Source organism: Aythya ferina (genome assembly GCF_964211825.1).
Source record: "Aythya ferina genome assembly, chromosome: 1".
Classification (NCBI taxonomy): Eukaryota; Metazoa; Chordata; class Aves; order Anseriformes; family Anatidae; genus Aythya; species Aythya ferina.
In genome coordinates, this window is record NC_140296.1 from 55,379,556 (window position 1) to 55,396,391 (window position 16,836).

At 41.5% G+C, this 16,836-nt stretch overlaps 1 protein-coding gene across 1 annotated transcript in view; it reads left to right on the forward strand.

Moving 5' to 3' along the window:
• The first annotated feature begins 1,964 nt into the window (after positions 1-1,964).
• Positions 1,965-16,836, forward strand: part of IPO5 (importin 5) — a 39,325-nt gene continuing 24,453 nt past the window's right edge. The window contains exons 1-6 of the mRNA XM_084500436.1: positions 1,965-2,121; positions 6,025-6,105; positions 11,931-12,123; positions 12,608-12,710; positions 12,944-13,040; positions 14,080-14,184. Of these exons, the coding sequence (XP_084356562.1) occupies positions 2,032-2,121; positions 6,025-6,105; positions 11,931-12,123; positions 12,608-12,710; positions 12,944-13,040; positions 14,080-14,184 (669 nt within the window). The 5' untranslated portion in view covers positions 1,965-2,031. The remainder of the gene's footprint in view (positions 2,122-6,024; positions 6,106-11,930; positions 12,124-12,607; positions 12,711-12,943; positions 13,041-14,079; positions 14,185-16,836) is intronic.

The following is a 16,836-nucleotide window of genomic DNA, read 5'->3' on the forward strand; positions in this document are numbered from 1 at the left end:
TTACAATACCTTAGCTACTTTTTACCCAAGTCAAGTTTTTTATCTGTTTTCACCAAACTCTGCAGTATTTTAGGTTGAACAGCATGGATTTGCTGCGTTTACCAGCAAATTCTTCTCAATCCATCAGCAATTCTCCCTCCTACATTTTGAATATGCAAGAGAAATGTAGTCAAGTGCATTCATAAGGCATTATACTACCTGACTTTATTGATCATTATACATACTGGCATGGAAGCACATGCACGCATATAGAGAGATCCTCTTGCTAGGCTTCCTCTTATAAATTGCATTGGGTTGCTCCTACCTTCACCTCCTAAGGGAGCTCTAACAACTGACTTGCAATGCTGGCCCTCCAAAGATGATCTGGCAACTGTTTTTTGGCTCTTGGGCAAATTACCGATTTCATTTGCCTAGTTGGATGGATCTTAGGAAGAACTTCTTTACCGAAAGGGTTGTTAGACACTGGAACAGGCTGCCCAGGGAAGTGGTGGAGTCACCATCCCTGGAAGTCTTCAAAAGACGTTTAGATGTAGAGCTTAGGGATGTGGTTCAGTGGGGACTGTTAGCGTTAGGTCAGAGGTTGGACTCGATGATCTTGAGGTCTCCTCCAACCTAGAAATTCTGTGTGTCTGTGTGTTGTTACTCAAAGATGACTGGATAGTTTTCATGTAACAGCCCACTCCCTGCAACCACAGATGGGAAAAAAAAATAAATAAAATAACAGAGTGAGTATGAAAACAGTCAACCGTATTGTACATTTTGCATTCATTCCCCAATCCCTATCAGATACTGCATCAGCTAGCGATCCTACCACAGATTTATGGTGAAATCATGATTAAGACAAGTTCAGATGAAAGCAAATACATTTTTTTGCTTCTGTACAAAAAGCTGACAGAAGTGTGAGTAAAGTTTATGAAAAACACAGGTGCTAGAAAGGCAGGAAAGCCATGCTTATTTCAAGATCAAATCCAAGAGGTCCTTCAGAATCTGAGAAGCTGTGAACACCGAATCCACATAGCAAGGGCCTGAGGAGGTTTGTAGAAGAGCACTTAATCTCAGAAAGCATGCTTGCTTTCGTAATTCATCTTCTCTTTGGGTCTTTCTGAGCTTTCAGTCAGTGTAAGATCGTTCCCTAGCTCTGCCCACAATTCCTCCTTAACTCGGCCACGCAGACCTTGCTGTCTTTTCCCCACCAGACCGCTGGCTGCTCCCTTTTGCTTCTAGAGCGCTCCCACCCCTTGGGCATCGCCCAGCGGCAATGCCTACCCGGATGGCAGCAGGTCCAGCCTCGGTGCCCGGTGAAACCCCACACACCCCATTAGTCCCATGTGAGGAGCAGAAAGCCCTTCAGGGGCAAGCCGGGCGATCCCCAAACCCTGTGGCGACGCGTGTTGTGAAATACACATTCCCTGCGAACACGGGGTTTACTCATTTTGTTTTATTCATCGCATAGTTGGGATTCGTGACCCTACTGACTGCTGGGTGAGGTGTTTGTGCACCCTACACCCGGGCCCACCCCAACGCCCGGGCCGCGGCCGGAGCCGGGACTCGAACCCGGGTCCCCGGCGGTTGCGCGGCCCCAGCGGCCCCAGCCCGCGCGCGCTCAGCCCGGGGGGCGGGCGGGGCCGCCTGACGTCACCGAGCGGGCGCGGCCACGCCCGGCGATCTCCCGCGCTTTGCTACCCCTTTAACCCCCCACCGGCTCCGCCGCGGCCCCTCCCTGCCCGCGCCGCCCGACCGCTCCGCTGACCAATCGCGAGCGGCCCACCGGAGGGGCCGGCCAATCAGAACGCCGCGCCGCCTCCCCCGACCAATGAGAGAGGAGGAGGCGGTATTACCAGAGGAGGCGAAGCGGAGGAACGTCTCCCTCTCCCTACTCAGCAGCGGCCGCGACGTCACAAAGGCGGCGAGCCAATGGGCGGCGAGCCCCGGCGCGCCGCAGCCAATGGGAAGGCGCGGGGGCGGCCCCGTGCGCTGTGGCTGCGGCCGTGCTGGCTGCGGGCCCCCCCCCCCGCGCTCCCTTTCGCAGCAATGGCGGCGGCGGAGCAGGAGCAGCAGCACTTCTACCTCCTGCTGGGCAACCTGCTCAGCCCCGACAATGCGGTCCGCAAGCAGGCCGAGGTACCGCGGGCAGGGCGCCCTGACAGGGCAGGGCGGGAGGGAGGGAGGGAAGGAGGGAGGCGGTTGGGAGCGGAGCGGAGGAGCGGGGAGGCGGCCGAGCCCCACGTGTGAGGAGGGGACGGTTGGGATGGGGGGGGGGGGGGGGGGGGGCGGTTGTGGCCGTTGGGCGCCGCGCGCGCCGGCCGGTGGGGCCGTTGGGCTGGGGGCTGCGGCCGTTGGGCGCGTGCCCGCCCGCCTCAGAGCGCCCCCCCCCCTTCCCCATTCCCCTTTTCTCCCTTATCGGGGAGGTTTTAACCCAAAATAATGCTTTTTGTGACCAAAACCAGGCTGTTCTGTCTTCATTTCTTTCTCTTGTTTTATCTTTTATCTTTTTTTTTTTTTTTTTTTTCCCCACCCGGCCGCCTGTATCAGCAGAAAGTTTGCCGGCGCGTCGCTTGAGCCCCGGCGCTTTGTGAGGGGCTAAGCCGCCTTAATCCCCCCCCACCCCACCCCCCGTTCCCCTGGTGGGGCCCCGGGGGGGTCCCGCCCCTGCCCCCGCCGGATTACAGGCTCGGGTGCCCGGGTTTCAGGGCGAGTCCCCCCGCCCGCCGCACCGGGCTTTTATCGCGCTCATCGCTTGGGCGGTCAGCAGGGTTCAGCGCCTCGCCTCACAAAGGATAACGCGGTCTGCTGGCTCCGGCTCCCCCAAGTGTGATTCAGGGCAGAGGATGCCTCTCACGGGCTTCCTGAGAGCCACACCATCGATCGCTGCCCCCGCTTTCCCCAGGAGCAGTAGTATCCCCTGAGCACAGAATGGAGGCTGTGCCTTGGGACCCGAATTTATTCTTTTTTTTTTTTTTTTTTCCAAGCGCTGGCATGTAACATAACATTCCTCACAACTTTCTGAACTTTATCATGACAACTGCTAGCATATGACGCGCTCGCTTTCCAAGAAACTGGCTTTGGTTCGTATATGTCATGAAGCCTGTGAGATGAAGCGTTCTTGGAAAACGAAGGCTGGAAGTTAGGTTTTTACCCCTGGCTTACCAGAAGCTTGCTTGGAACCAATTTGGAGTTTGTTAAATCTCCATAGATACATGTGCACTATACTCAATCAGAATAAGAGACCTGAACTGTCACAACAGATTACCCTGCCTTGTCAGGTTCATCACTTTGTATACAAATACAAGCAAGCAGCACCATTTGTTCTTATCTAACTGTGCTGTATCTGACACTGGGTTCCACATATCTCCAAGGTGCATTGAAAGTATTTTCATGGCTTAGTATCATTTAGATCAGAAGGGTCCTCAGGAGGTCTGCAGTGCAGTCTGCCCAAAGCAGCACCAACTCTCAGGCCAGACCAGGTCACGCAGGGCACATGAGGGCTCTTTGGACAATAGGAAAGTATTGCGTAGGCTTTAGAATATTTGCTTACTAAAATCGTATAGGACTCTGATCTTAAACAGAGATAACGCAGTCGCATTTTAAAAATCTGCTAACTAGAAAGCAATATTAAAAGCTGTAGGGATTCAAATAGCTGAAGGTAAATGGAATAGCAGGTTTTTACATCCAATGAAAAATCTCAAGAATGAGAAAAGGGTGGGTAGGCAACTGAATGAAACAGACTTGGGCTTTCGTTGAATTTAGGACAAGGGGTGTGTTACGTGGAAGATGAGATGTGGAGTCATTCCCTGTTTGTTGGGTTGGGGCATAGCAAAAGCTGTTTTTATGTTTTGTTTCTTTGTTGTTGCTGTTTTTTTTAAAGAAGGCTGGGAGTGAAAAATCTGTAAATATGTGCATATCCATGTGCAGGTACTCTCAACTGATTCTGACCAACTTGCTGAAACGTGGTTCCTTCATTTTATCTCTCATTAAAAAATTACTGTAATTTTGTTCATTTAAGAAAAAAAACACAATGATCTCCTATTTTTATGTCTATTTTCTGATAGGGATTTTTAATTTTCTTTACCTTGTCTTAGTGACTTTATGCTCTTTTAAATCTCTCATCTCTGGAAGAACAAGAGTACTAAATGTAGATAAAAGATACTAGTTCGCACATGTTTTGAAAATTAGTAATACTGTGTAAGAAACTTGTATCTCAGCCCAAAACTGCGCAACAGCTACCTTGTCCAGTTTATTCCATCAGGAATGAAAAGAATACACTGAAGATGTTGCAGTGTCTGGAATACAAGTTAGGGTCTAGCTAAGGCTAGTGGTAAGTTGGGCAGAGCCAGGGGAGCAGTCCTCCAACAGCACAGGGGGACAGTTCTGTTTTTGGCCTTGTGCTCCTCTCACCTACCTTGCACTGGTGCTCCTGAGCATCCTCTGAACTGACAGAATTATCCCAGTGAACACCTGTATGGGTTGCTGCCATTTGCAGCGAGGTAAAGTAACTCCAGAAAGAACTTTGGGATGATCCGAATTGGCTTGAGGGAAGCCAGCTTTTACAGTGCCTCAGGTATCTGTGAAACCACAGCCTGAGGTCCACACTAGGCCTGTGTTTAGGGTACCTTCTTGTTCCTGCATTTCTCTTTGGTTGTTTGTAAATAACAGTGCAGTGTAAAAACATGTTCATGGAAATGGTTAATCCGAGAAGACTTTCTGTTTTGACCCTCAACCTCATTTAATTTTGCAGTCCCCATGAGATGATTAGATTAAATGCAATTCTGAGGGGATTTGGCCTCATTGATTGCATCTAGAGAGAATATGAAGTGCGAGTTGACTCCGGGACTGAGGCCTGCTAGGAAGCAGGTAGAGAAAGTGCAGGGAGATATCTGATTTTAAACAGGTGATAAAGAAACAGTGTAATTGATAATTGCAGGTGTAATATCAAGGACATGCAAATTCACTGGAGTATTCATAAGATCTGGTACAATGGTGAGTATGGGGTAAAGTAGGCAGGCAGGGAACTGAATGAAATGAGCCCAGACTGTGTGTAGGCTTGCTCACTGAGTCCAGACTAGGGTAGTGGATATTTGGAAAGTGTGGGGTAATTTGTCTTAAAACTAGTGTCCATAAAAACTAGCTCTCAGAGTTAGTAAGTACAGAACTATTTCTGCATGTTTAGGTAGTTGCTTTTCAGCTTGTGCTTCCTTTGCTCTTACCTTACATGTATTTAGTATATCAGAAATAAGAATTTACAGTTCTGTAATGCTCACATGCTGTGCTTCTGGTATTAAAACTTACTCTATGCTCTCACTTTAGCACTTAAGTAACAATCTAACAAAACCACAGTGCATACAGACAGTGTGCCAGAAGAGTGTCAGACAAGGTAACTGAACTTCTCATGAAACTTCACCGTTTACTAGGGGCATTTCCCTTAAGGGGAGACTAAGTAGCCTCTCTCTGTTGTACTTTGAGAAGGATATTTAAGAAATTATGCCTTGGATATAGTACATCACTGAAATACAGGTAGGAGTTTTAAGATGAAGAGTACCTATTCAGTATGCGTAGCCAAGCTGTGACTTGGCTACCACACGACATTGTAAAGGCCAAAAAAAAGATTCAGGAAAAGAACTGAACAGATCTATGGGCTATAGATCGGTCAGTGGTTATTAACCTATTGTTCCTAGTTTAGTTTCACGCTTCTGAAGTTCTTAATCCTTTGATGTGATGAAAGCTAGGATGGATTCCCAGGAGGATATGTGTTCCCTTTATGTTGTGTTTCTTAAACTCGTCTCGTAAGTGGCCAGCAATGCATTATTCCAACATGGCAGGTCTTCTCAGGTAATTAAGACTTGACTTGTGGCTGTAAAGCAGGCCAGAAAATTTCACTTTGATAGTGTTTTTTTTTCAAAGTTATTTTCCTATTAACTGGGTGGGTACTGAAGTTGGGTTGTTTAAAAAGAACAGTCAATTCATATTAAAGCTTAAAACATGTTTTCTAGTAACTGTTTACAATAAATTGCATCTCTTTCCATGCAGGAGACATATGAGAATATACCAGGTCAATCCAAGATCACGTTCCTCCTACAAGCAATTAGGAATACTGCTGCTGCTGAGGAGGTAAATCTCAACAGTCTTTGGATTCTGCAGTTTTTCAAGGAAACATGGAGAAGGACGAGGGAAGACATCAGCAGTGGTCATTTTGGGATAAATTAACGAGTTGGGCATTAACTGAACCATCTTAATTTACTGCACATTTGTAAAGGGACCAAGTTCACTAGCTCAGACTTAGTGATGTAGGGTATTTAGTTTCAGAAGTAGTCTTTCATAAGTGACTGCTTAGATCTCTATTGTTTTCTGGTGTTGTATTTTGTTTAATGAATGGGTTCTTTCCTTAAAAAAACGTGTAACTAATGCATGAGTATTACTGTGATGTTCCTTTGTGTTATAGTTGAGAAATGCCTTCTGTTTTGAGGTCCTATCCCTAAATGTGTTAAACATTGCTTACATATCATCTGAAACTTCTGGAGCTTCTTAAATTAGAAAGGAGAGATCAGGTAGCAGTTGTTGTATATTTTATTCAGAGTACTTTTGCATTTTGCCTTATCTGGAGAAGACATGCTCATTAAATTACCTATCAGTGTTATAGTTTGAAGGACTAGCAGGTCCAAAAATAGTAACTGACTTTTGGTTATTTGATTTTGTGAAGGCTCACACTTCAGTGATCAGGTAGTTCTTGCTACTAAACTATTATCCACTTAGATATGCAGAGTGAAACACTAAGCTTTCAGAGTACTCCAAACTTCAGAGCTACTTAGAAGTCAAAGGTATTTACTTTTTTCTTTTCCAAATCTAGAGTTTTACTGAGCACCAGAGGGACGTACTGTGTAGAATTTCCAAACAATATTGTAAGGAGACTATAACAGTGCTGTTCATTTCTGGATAGTGATCTCTTCTGGTGGATAGTAATCAGTTTAAAGGTAGACAGTGTTTGTGCTTTTTGATGCTGAGAAGGTATCAGCTTACTAATACTGATGCTTATTTACCTACGAAGCCATATTTTTCTGACAATCCTTCAATATTATACTTGCAACTGGTTGCATAAGAGCTGAGTAGTTTTCCATCCTGCTGCTTTGAGATGTTTCTAATGACAAAGTAGTTCAGAGGTCTCTCCTGTATTTAAATTTGCCATGGAAAATAAAACCTACTGCTGTTCCTTTTTCTTCAGAAGGTGGTGTTATGCCCTGAAGTCATGTCTGTATGCACAAGCTTCTGTTTTGTACTGAATGAATTTGATAACAGCCTGAGTTGACAACTGCAAAGTCATGCTTGTGTGAATATATACATGCTCCATATAGTTACTGATACCACTCCCTGATGTCAGCTAAGCAAATAGCCCATGTCTAAAACTTACTCAGAATCTTAACCAATGACTTGGCTTTTTCTAACTTGCTCAGGTGCAAAGTAACTTCTTTTGCCTCTAAAGCGTAACCTCTGCCATCTTTGATAAAAGCTAGCATTTGTAGAATAACTTTGACAATGTAACTCCACCAATGTACAAACCAAAGAAAGGTTTAGTGTTAGCTCATAACTGAATTATACATGAGGCGCTGGACTCAAGAAATCCTGATTAATAAAATCTGCAAACACCTTCTCTTCCCCATAAACCCAAACATAGCCTAAGTGTCTGATCTAAACTCTGCAAATGGACATACAGGGAAGGATTCTGTGTGTGTTTAATAAGTACGGTGCTGGTATGAACAGCTAGGCACTTGGGTCTGCACATATTTTATGTGGATCCCAATGTTGGGGAGAACAGTGTGTCAACAGTAGTCAGGGCCTTGGGCCTATACACTATATACTTGGGCCTATACACCTGCTGAGCACACACAGCATGCTGGTACCACTGAACGCAGGCTGCTGGAAGAAGTCTCAAAACCTTGCTCAGGCTACAGGAAACATGGGTTCAGATCAATGTGCATCCTACAGCTTCTGTCTTATTGCCTTTCCCCATCCCGTGAAAAGTGGGTTGGAGAAAATGCTCCATCCAGTGTGCTGGAACTGGACTGTGCTGTTGCAGGGCAGCAGTTGAGTGCAATCCTGGTGGCAACCTAGTCATTTTGGCATTTAGGTGGTGCAACAGGGATTCACATCTTAAGGACAGCTTGTATCTGACATGGAAAGAAACATTAAACCAGCTCAGAAATAACTCTTACAAACTAGCTGTATAACAGGTTTATCTCCTTCTAACCGAATGCCTACACTGTGGAAATAATCACCTTTTTCCTTCTGTTCTCATATCATGCTCTCCTGGTAGCAGGGTAACACTGTTCACAGAAGTGGAGTGAAGCACCCAGCATAGCAGTTAGAGTGCTTCTCTGCCAGCTGACGAGCGAGGTGGTCCACCTCAGGATAAGGCACAGCTTGAACCCAGATCCTTGATGCCCTGAACCTGTAGTCTCACTGTTACAAAGTTAGGATTCTAGAGATGAACAGGAAGGTGCTATATATTCACAGCTTATTTGGTGTTTTTTATTCTCAGGATGTGTCTCAAGTGTTAAAGGCTGTTCCTTTTGCAGTTTTGATTTATCACCTAACTCTGAGAGAGGAGCATAAGCCCTGCGTATTCTTCTGTGTTTGTTTTCTTGCTGATTAACTCTAGACTGGCAGTCTTTAATTTTGTCCTGACTTGGAGTTGAGAATCTTCGAGCTCTATGAAATACAGGAACAAACTCTGTAAAGCTGGGTTTTTGCTATACTCACAGCCTTCTTAGAATTTCTCTGACCTTTCTCTTTTGCCTCTCCATATTGTCACACAGAGCTTGCGTTTCTTAATCTGAAAACTGCTGTGGGCAGCTTCCTCTTCGGCATTTGGAGGGGTAGGCAGGTAGCCTGTAGGTTGCTGATGCACCGCAGTTCTCCCTTTGAGTTGTGTGGGAACTTTAGGCACTGTGCACTTTGATTTTACTTGGGGCTGACCCCTCAAATGAATATTGTGGAAGTCCATCGTCAGATCACATCCTAAATATCAATTGCTCCCATCCATCAGTATTTTCATCTTTGAGGATGTAAAAGGAACTGTAAAACAAAAGCAAAAAAATCAGTGCCTGTAGATGCACAAGAGGGTCAGTCTCTTTCTTACAAATAGGGCATGATTACCCAAATACTTTGAATGCCAGTGTAGAACACAGTATCCCAAATATCTCTTTGTAGTTCTGCCCTGTTTCAGCAAGTGGGTTTGCTTCTTGTGCCTTGGTTCTGCAATCTGTAAAGTCTTAGAACATCTTTTTTAAATCACCGCAGAATTTATTGATAAGAAGTAGTGCACTGAAGAGTTCACTGTTCCTCTTTTTATCAAAAGCAATAGTGGATAAGTTACAGTATTTTGAAATGCTTGTTCAGGTGTACGTCTTGTAATACTTAAATATAAGAGGGCCTTTGGTGTGCATTAAAAATATATATTCTTGCTTCTTTAAAGCAAAAGAAACTGTCCCAGAGCTGCCATTGATCAACCATGTTCATCATAATTGAATTCACAATAGTAATTTACATAGACGGATGTTTGCTGAGGGAAACTTGCTATTTATTTTTAGAAGTCAGTTGCTTCTGTCACTCCTTCAAAAGTTTGAATTTGCTCTAGGGAATTTGGAATATTTTTTCTAAGCTAGGAACAATAACCAGGAGGTAATTCACGTAGCACAGATCTTGTCTTCTTCTGTATACCTGATTGCTTGTCTTGTACCTTGCAATCAGTCTGTGTTTGTCTGTCTTCCCAATATTTTAAATTAAATTCTTCAGAGGTAGAAACTATTACCTTTGAGACTGTGTTTTAAGAAAATGAGCGTTATTCCCTGTCTGGCTACATACGAATTGCTTCAGTAAAGGAATGAAAGTAATGTAAGTTCAGTCATTATAAGATGTCAGAATGTGCACAGAAACACCATGCTCTGAGTATGGGAAGATGTTGAATCAGAGTTTTTGTGGCCTTGCTTAGTCCCAGCACATATGCTTCTAAGTCAAGGCTTCTTCTATGTAGGTTCATACTACTAATGAGTTGAAGTTATAATCTTTCACAATATTGATTCTTCTAGGGATGGGAAAAGGGAAGGCACTGTTATATTGTAGTACTACTAAAATTGATGGGCAAACTGTTAGTGGGATTCACGGTGGCGGTAGGGAAAATCTCTTCTGTTATTACCTCATGCCCCTCTGTGTGATATATTAGAGGACCTTAGCTTATGATGGAGCTACAGCACAGGTAATCACTGTGACCCTCTTTGTTCACCTTCTGTCTTAAATCTACTAAGAAAGATCTACTAATCCTACATATATGGTGGCTTTGGTCCTTGCTGGTGCTAATGCGGAGGAGGAGATGAGGAAGGATATAGAGCAAGGTCTAGTTCTGGTCCTTCCCTTCTGCTGGCATAGAGGCATTTTATATGAAATACTTGTTGAGTCTGCTGACTGCAAAGCACAGCATGAACAGTATCTTCAGTGATTTTTTTCCAGCAATACCAACTTTCATACGATATTTTAAAAGTTGAGACTTTGCTCCATTGAGAGATCTGTTAGAAATGTAACTTCATTAGTTCTGCTACTCACTGAATGTTTTGGAATTCCAAAGGCTGTCACAAGGGAAACTGTTTTTCACTCAAGTACACGTTCAATTAAGACTATTTTAGGAAAAAAATAGCATGTGTTGCATTAGAGTTCAGTAAATACGAATTTTATATTTGAAATTTGAAACTAGGGTATTTTTGTGAGGATTTAATGCTTTGCCATGTAACGCTTTGTTACATGGGTTAAACTTCAGAAGCTTGGGGGGGATGTTTTTAATTACCTCTTGTCCTTTTAATTACTGCTTGTCCTTCTAGAAACACTGGTTAGTGAACACCACATTTAAGTCATTCAGGATGCTTCATGTATCTTTTGCCTTTACTGCACGTTTTGTTCTATTCATTTGGAATTAGTCACCCATACTTCTTGCTTCCAGTTCTTTTATAATTGTAAATAAATATGTAAACGACACTCTTGTGAAATTACTGTATACAAGCAGGAAGCATGGAGCATTGTAATATGTAGTATTTGAGGTTCCTATGCTCAAATTCAATTTTAAGGAAAAATAGTGTATCATAGATGTGTGAAAGGCTGAAAGCTCTGGCTCTTTTTGACAAAGTAGTCTTGTGCTTGGAACAAAATCTCACTCTAGGTTCTTGAATCTTTAGGGTAAAATTTCCTTGTTTGAGAAAGAGCTTACAGATTAATTTTCTGACAAAACTATCCCATTAAGTCATCTGTTAATCCAAAAAAAACCCTTTTGGATTATAATTATCCCAGTGGGACATTTAAAATATCAGGAAGATGTGATTTAAACATCTTTCTATAATGCAGCTAAGTTTTTTAACTTGTCATAAAATATGTCCAAGGTTTAGCTCCAGAAAAAGCTTAATACCTTAGAGGATTTCATGATTATTTCTTTGAATATTTGAATAGCTGTGGTAGTTCAGAAACATCAGCTTACAGTAATGTTTCTGACAGTGTTTTTACCTACTATTGTAACTGTCATCTCTTGCTTGAGAGGTATTCCATTCACCAAACAAGTCTACACCGTGAAAACTGATCATTGAAAGCATGATGTCAGTCATCATTCATCGGAAGAACATGATTGTTCTTTTTCATTGCAGTTTGGGAACAGGTGTTACAGAATACAGGAAAAGATTTGAAGCTGTTTGTATATAGGAGCCCTCTAAACAGAATAGGTGCTAAATTTCTGGTGCTTTTAGTAGATTTGGTCAGAGAAATGATTGCTAGTACTATCTAAATGACATTATAAACCACTTCCTTTTAGAAAAGGAACAGAGTGCCACAGTTACTCATGGAAATAGAAGTTTTCTTTCTTACATTAGTGTTTTGATACAAAATTTATGTGCTGTCTCATTCAATAGGCTAGACAAATGGCAGCTGTCCTTCTACGACGTCTTTTGTCTTCTGCCTTTGAAGAAGTTTATCCAGCTCTTTCACCTGATGATCAGACCTCTATCAAAAGTGGACTGCTGTTGATCATTCAGTTGGAAACACAGTCCAGTATGAGGAAGAAGATCTGTGACATTGTCGCTGAGTTGGCCAGGAACTTAATAGGTAATTAAAATAAGCTTGATACTGTGGCAAAATATTTATGTATTGATAGCAGTTTTATCTCTTGCTCTCTAGTTTTATGTAGACTTCTGCGCATTATTGTACTAATTAATTTCAGGGTTTAAAATAAAATGGAATGTTTGCTTATGTTATCCTTGACCAGATAAAAATAAGATTCTTTAGCTCTGCTTTTTAAATTGCTTGAGTTTAGGTGAGATTGTGTGAAGTTCTAGAAATCTAGTTACATTTAAATTCTGATGAACGTCTGCACCATGTACTCTCTCCAGTACTGTTATGTAGCAGTAAATAGAGATCACTGTTTCTGAGATGCTGTACCTTATGCCTTGTATCTTATGTATCTTATGACTTGGATGCATCTTCAGATCAGTTCTGAAATTAATTTGAGTAGTGTGGAACCGTTGCCTGGCATAACTGAGGTCTAGCCACTCTTAGTTTGCTTATCCTAAAAACCTTGTGTTTAATCTAGATGAAGATGGAAACAACCAGTGGCCAGAAGTTCTGAAATTCTTATTTGACTCTGTCAGCTCACAGAATGTTGGACTGCGTGAGGCTGCTCTGCATATTTTCTGGTAAGCTTTCAGACTTCGCCACTTTTTCACAGGTTATCCAAGTAGTAGCTGTAAAACTATAACAACATTGTCACTACTTAATTAACAAATGGTTATATTATAGCTATTCTATTGTATGGTGGTTTTAGTGAATTCTAACATGCAGTTACGATCTATAGCTAAAACAACGAATAAAGTTAAGACAATGGTTAAGGTTGCACTGTGAATTTTCACTAATGTTCTGGTCTTTTTAGGAATTTTCCTGGAATTTTTGGGAATCAGCAGCAGCACTATCTGGAGGTCATTAAGAGGATGCTGGTTCAGTGTATGCAAGATCAAGAGCATCCATCAGTAAGATCTTTATATTTTTGCTTGTTAATGCTCTTTCCCATCCCAAGTATAAAGACTTTGCAGTTGCAGCTTCAGACATTAAGGTTAACACATTAAATTCCAACCTGAGAATTGTGTTACCCGAGAATGATGCGTATCTGCAGGTGGTTTGACTATGCCTACAGCAAAACAAAAGAGCCAGACCTTTTTGTGGTCCTCAGGCTGGCTGACTGGCTTATACAACACTGCTTTGACCAAGATTCTTCCCTAGCAGTTATGGTTGGAGAAATCTGTACCTGGGGTTGTGGTGATGTAAAGTAGAGCCAGGGGTTTTAGCCAGCAGTGTGGGTGCCCAGAAACACCTTGTTCAGCTCAGTTTCTGGCCCTCCTGTTTAACAGAAAGATACGTTCTGTACTGGTCATGCATACTTAGCTCTGTGGGCATGTGGCAAGCCTCGCTTTTCTGGAAGGTTTCAGATTTACTGATTTGTTCAGGGAATTATACTTTGAGAGTGTTTCTGTTGTTCGGGAGAATACTGGGCAACGATAAGAAACCCTGCTGAGGTATGTGGGTTCAGTTTACTGCTCCTCCATGGATTACTTTTTCTGACCTTTGAAACTCAACTGAGTAACATTTTGAAATGTACCACAAATCATGCCTTTACAGAAGCATGTTTTAAACACTTAAATTACACTTTTTGAAAAATGGGACTTTGACGCTTGCATACATATTTAAAATTGGGAGGGAAATTGAGGACAATGGCTTTAAAAAAAAAAAAAAATCAGAACAAACTGGAATATTTGCCGTGTCAGAAGAATAGTATGATAAACTTTTTGATATCGTGGAGGACATAGGTGTTGAGAATCTTATCACTCACTTTACCTTAATTTGAAGCAAGATGCCGAACTCAAAGTTAAAAACTAATTCTTGTGTCTGTTAGGAAAATGTGAAAGGGAAATGATAATCCCATGTAAAGTCTCATAATGGGCCTAGTGTTAAAAGAAAACAGACATTTCATTACCAGTTATTCATATGTCTCTCTTCAATCTTGCCTTCTAGATCAAGACTCTGTCTGCTAGAGCTGCAGCTGCATTTGTGCTTGCTAATGAGCACAATCTTCCCCTCCTAAAACATTTTGCAGATTTGCTACCTGGAATCTTGCAGGTAAGAAACCACACAAGTAAGTCTTTGCCGTTAGTGTGTCTGTGTTGACTGGATCCAAACAAATTACTGGTCTGCAAAGTTTTGTTACGTATGAATTTTTGAGGAGACCTAGATTGATTATATGTTAATCTGACATCAGTCACCAGCAAGATGGAAAACAGTAAGGAATTTTGTAAACACAAGCTAACTGACAGAATTTTAAGGAGAATAGTTCAATGCTGATCAGCTTAGTGTTACCTAGATAAGAGTTAAAATTCTTTGTAAGATACTTAACTAAAACTAGTTTCTTAATTAGCCCTAGTATTGAGAAATACTTGAAATCTCAGGGTAGTCCATATTTAAAGTAGTCAATTAGGAAAATCATTTACGCACGATATGCCATACCTCTTCAGTTTAGAGGAAAGCATAGAGTTATTCTGCCAAAGATTTCTCAAACTAGGAACAGTCTGAATAAAATAATCTTTGCTGTTTGATAAATTGAACTAGCAAACAGAATGACTTTTTATGCTTCATATTGCATCTGAGGCTGGGTTAGGTCCCTTTTAGGAGGGATACTGTTCGGCAAAAGTTGGTATTCTAATATAAGGTTGTTTACTTTTGGGGAGAACCCTATTGTAAACCAAACCAGAGACAGAAATTATTTGAGCTCTGGAGGAATGCTATTTCACAGTCCTGTTCCCTTTCTATATTAATAAAAAGATGGAAATAACTAAGTACCTGTGGTAAAAGCTGTAGTGAACTTCCTGTGTTTTTTTGAATTTGGCTGTTTAGGTTAAAGACAGCTTTCTTGCTGCAGTTAGCATAGCAGGTTCTTGTTGATACTGTGAGCTATAAACATTGTTGATGCGTGTATTGTGGCAGCTGAAGCAAAGTTGTGCCAAGTTTACTGTCTTCTGTAAGTATTGGCATTCTGCTTGATCTTAAATGGAAGCCGAGAAGAATTTATTAAAATGATCTGAATGTTAACTGTGTACTAGTCCGTACAAGAAATGTATTTTGATATTGAGGTCACTATTTGGTGGTTAGTCTTTGTCTCACTTTGGCAATGGCAATTGTATTGTTCAAACGTTGTAACTGGCTGAGAGGACCTTGGCTACTGAGCACTGTATGAGTGGGAGCTAGGCAGGATTTGGGGTGGGCATGCCATTTGTCCTGATGTTCAGCAATTAAATAGTATGCTGTTTTTAGACTACAGACTAATAGCCCACTCTGTGATATAACTCAAAGCTACTATTTTAGGCTGTAAAAGCACATGCTAAACGCTGTGTTACAGCACTTGGCTTGTATTTTCAAGCTATTTTGCAACTGTAGAGCACAGAATTATGTTACAAAATCTGTCTTCTAAAATACTTATTGTGAGAAGGACTAGATTCTCTGGCTGTGGTAACACAAGATGGATATGAAAATCCAAGTTTATAAATAGGAGATGGGATGTGTTAGAATAGTGGTGAGTGACCTTTGGAGACAGTTGGATGCTTTTTTTGTTGCTGTTGAAGTTCATTTTGCTCAAGTATTGCAGTGGTTTAAAAAAATAAATGAATAAGCTAAAGTTAAAAATCTGACTTTGCAATTCAATCCTTCTAGTCAAATTCTCTAGCACTTAAAACTCTCAGAACTAATTGCTTAAACATGTATCCAAGGCACTTAACTCAGTGGTAGTTTAAAAAAAAATCAGGAGAGGCAAAATAAAACAACCCACACCTGGAACTTCATCTCACTGTAGTTTTTCGTGTTCAATACTACTAACAAGTGCATCTGCATTTTAGGTCTCAACTTGATATGTTTCTAAGTTTAAACCACAAGTTCAGAAACTTGTTTTAATACAATGTCAAAGTTGTATTGGGTGTAGAGTCCGGAGTTTTAAAGAAACTTCCGGTAAATATGGAATATTTATAAATAAACTTCCAGAGGATGAGTAATATCTACTAGCAAAGAAAATGCAAAGAGTTTTTTCAGAACAGTTTTGTTAAAAGATGTTGCTTCTGTGTTGAAAATGAAGTTGTGGGTTACTTGAGTGGCTTTATCAAAAGTATCGGATTCTAGATTAAAGTATTAAAAAATGCACCTAGCTATTCACTAAGAAAAAAGTTGCTACACTAGTAAGACATCTAATACTTTGTTAATGAGAATTCCTTTCAAAACCCAAAGTGTGCTTAAAGACTGCTTTTTCTTTAGAGGTTTGGGTTTTTGTGTCCTACTTTTAGAAGAGTTTTAAGCACCATCAAATAACTGTGTGATGTTTTGGTACTGGAGCATCAACTTGGTCACTTAAAAGTAAGCTTTAAATTACTTTTCAGGATGTGGCTAGAGGATAGGAAAGATCCTTACAAAAAAACTTGATTTCTTTTTTTCCTTTCCTGTAGCTGAAGGCTGAAAGGTCTGCTTTAATTCAGTGGCTCTTCAGAGCTGTCCAGAAAAAAATGACAAATTATTAAAACTTGAGATTCCTGGTGTTCTGAAGTTTAAGCTATTCAAAGCTGTTCTCACATAACAGTTAAAAACAAAAAAGGCTGATTTTGTTTCTCCTTCTGGGCAGAGTTCCTCTGAGGACTTGTTCTTTATTTAAAATGCTTTTTTGAGCATGTGCATGTCAAAGAATAGTGTGGGTTTTTTGCATGTTAGCACCCCTGATTTGTGACCTGAATGTTGCTT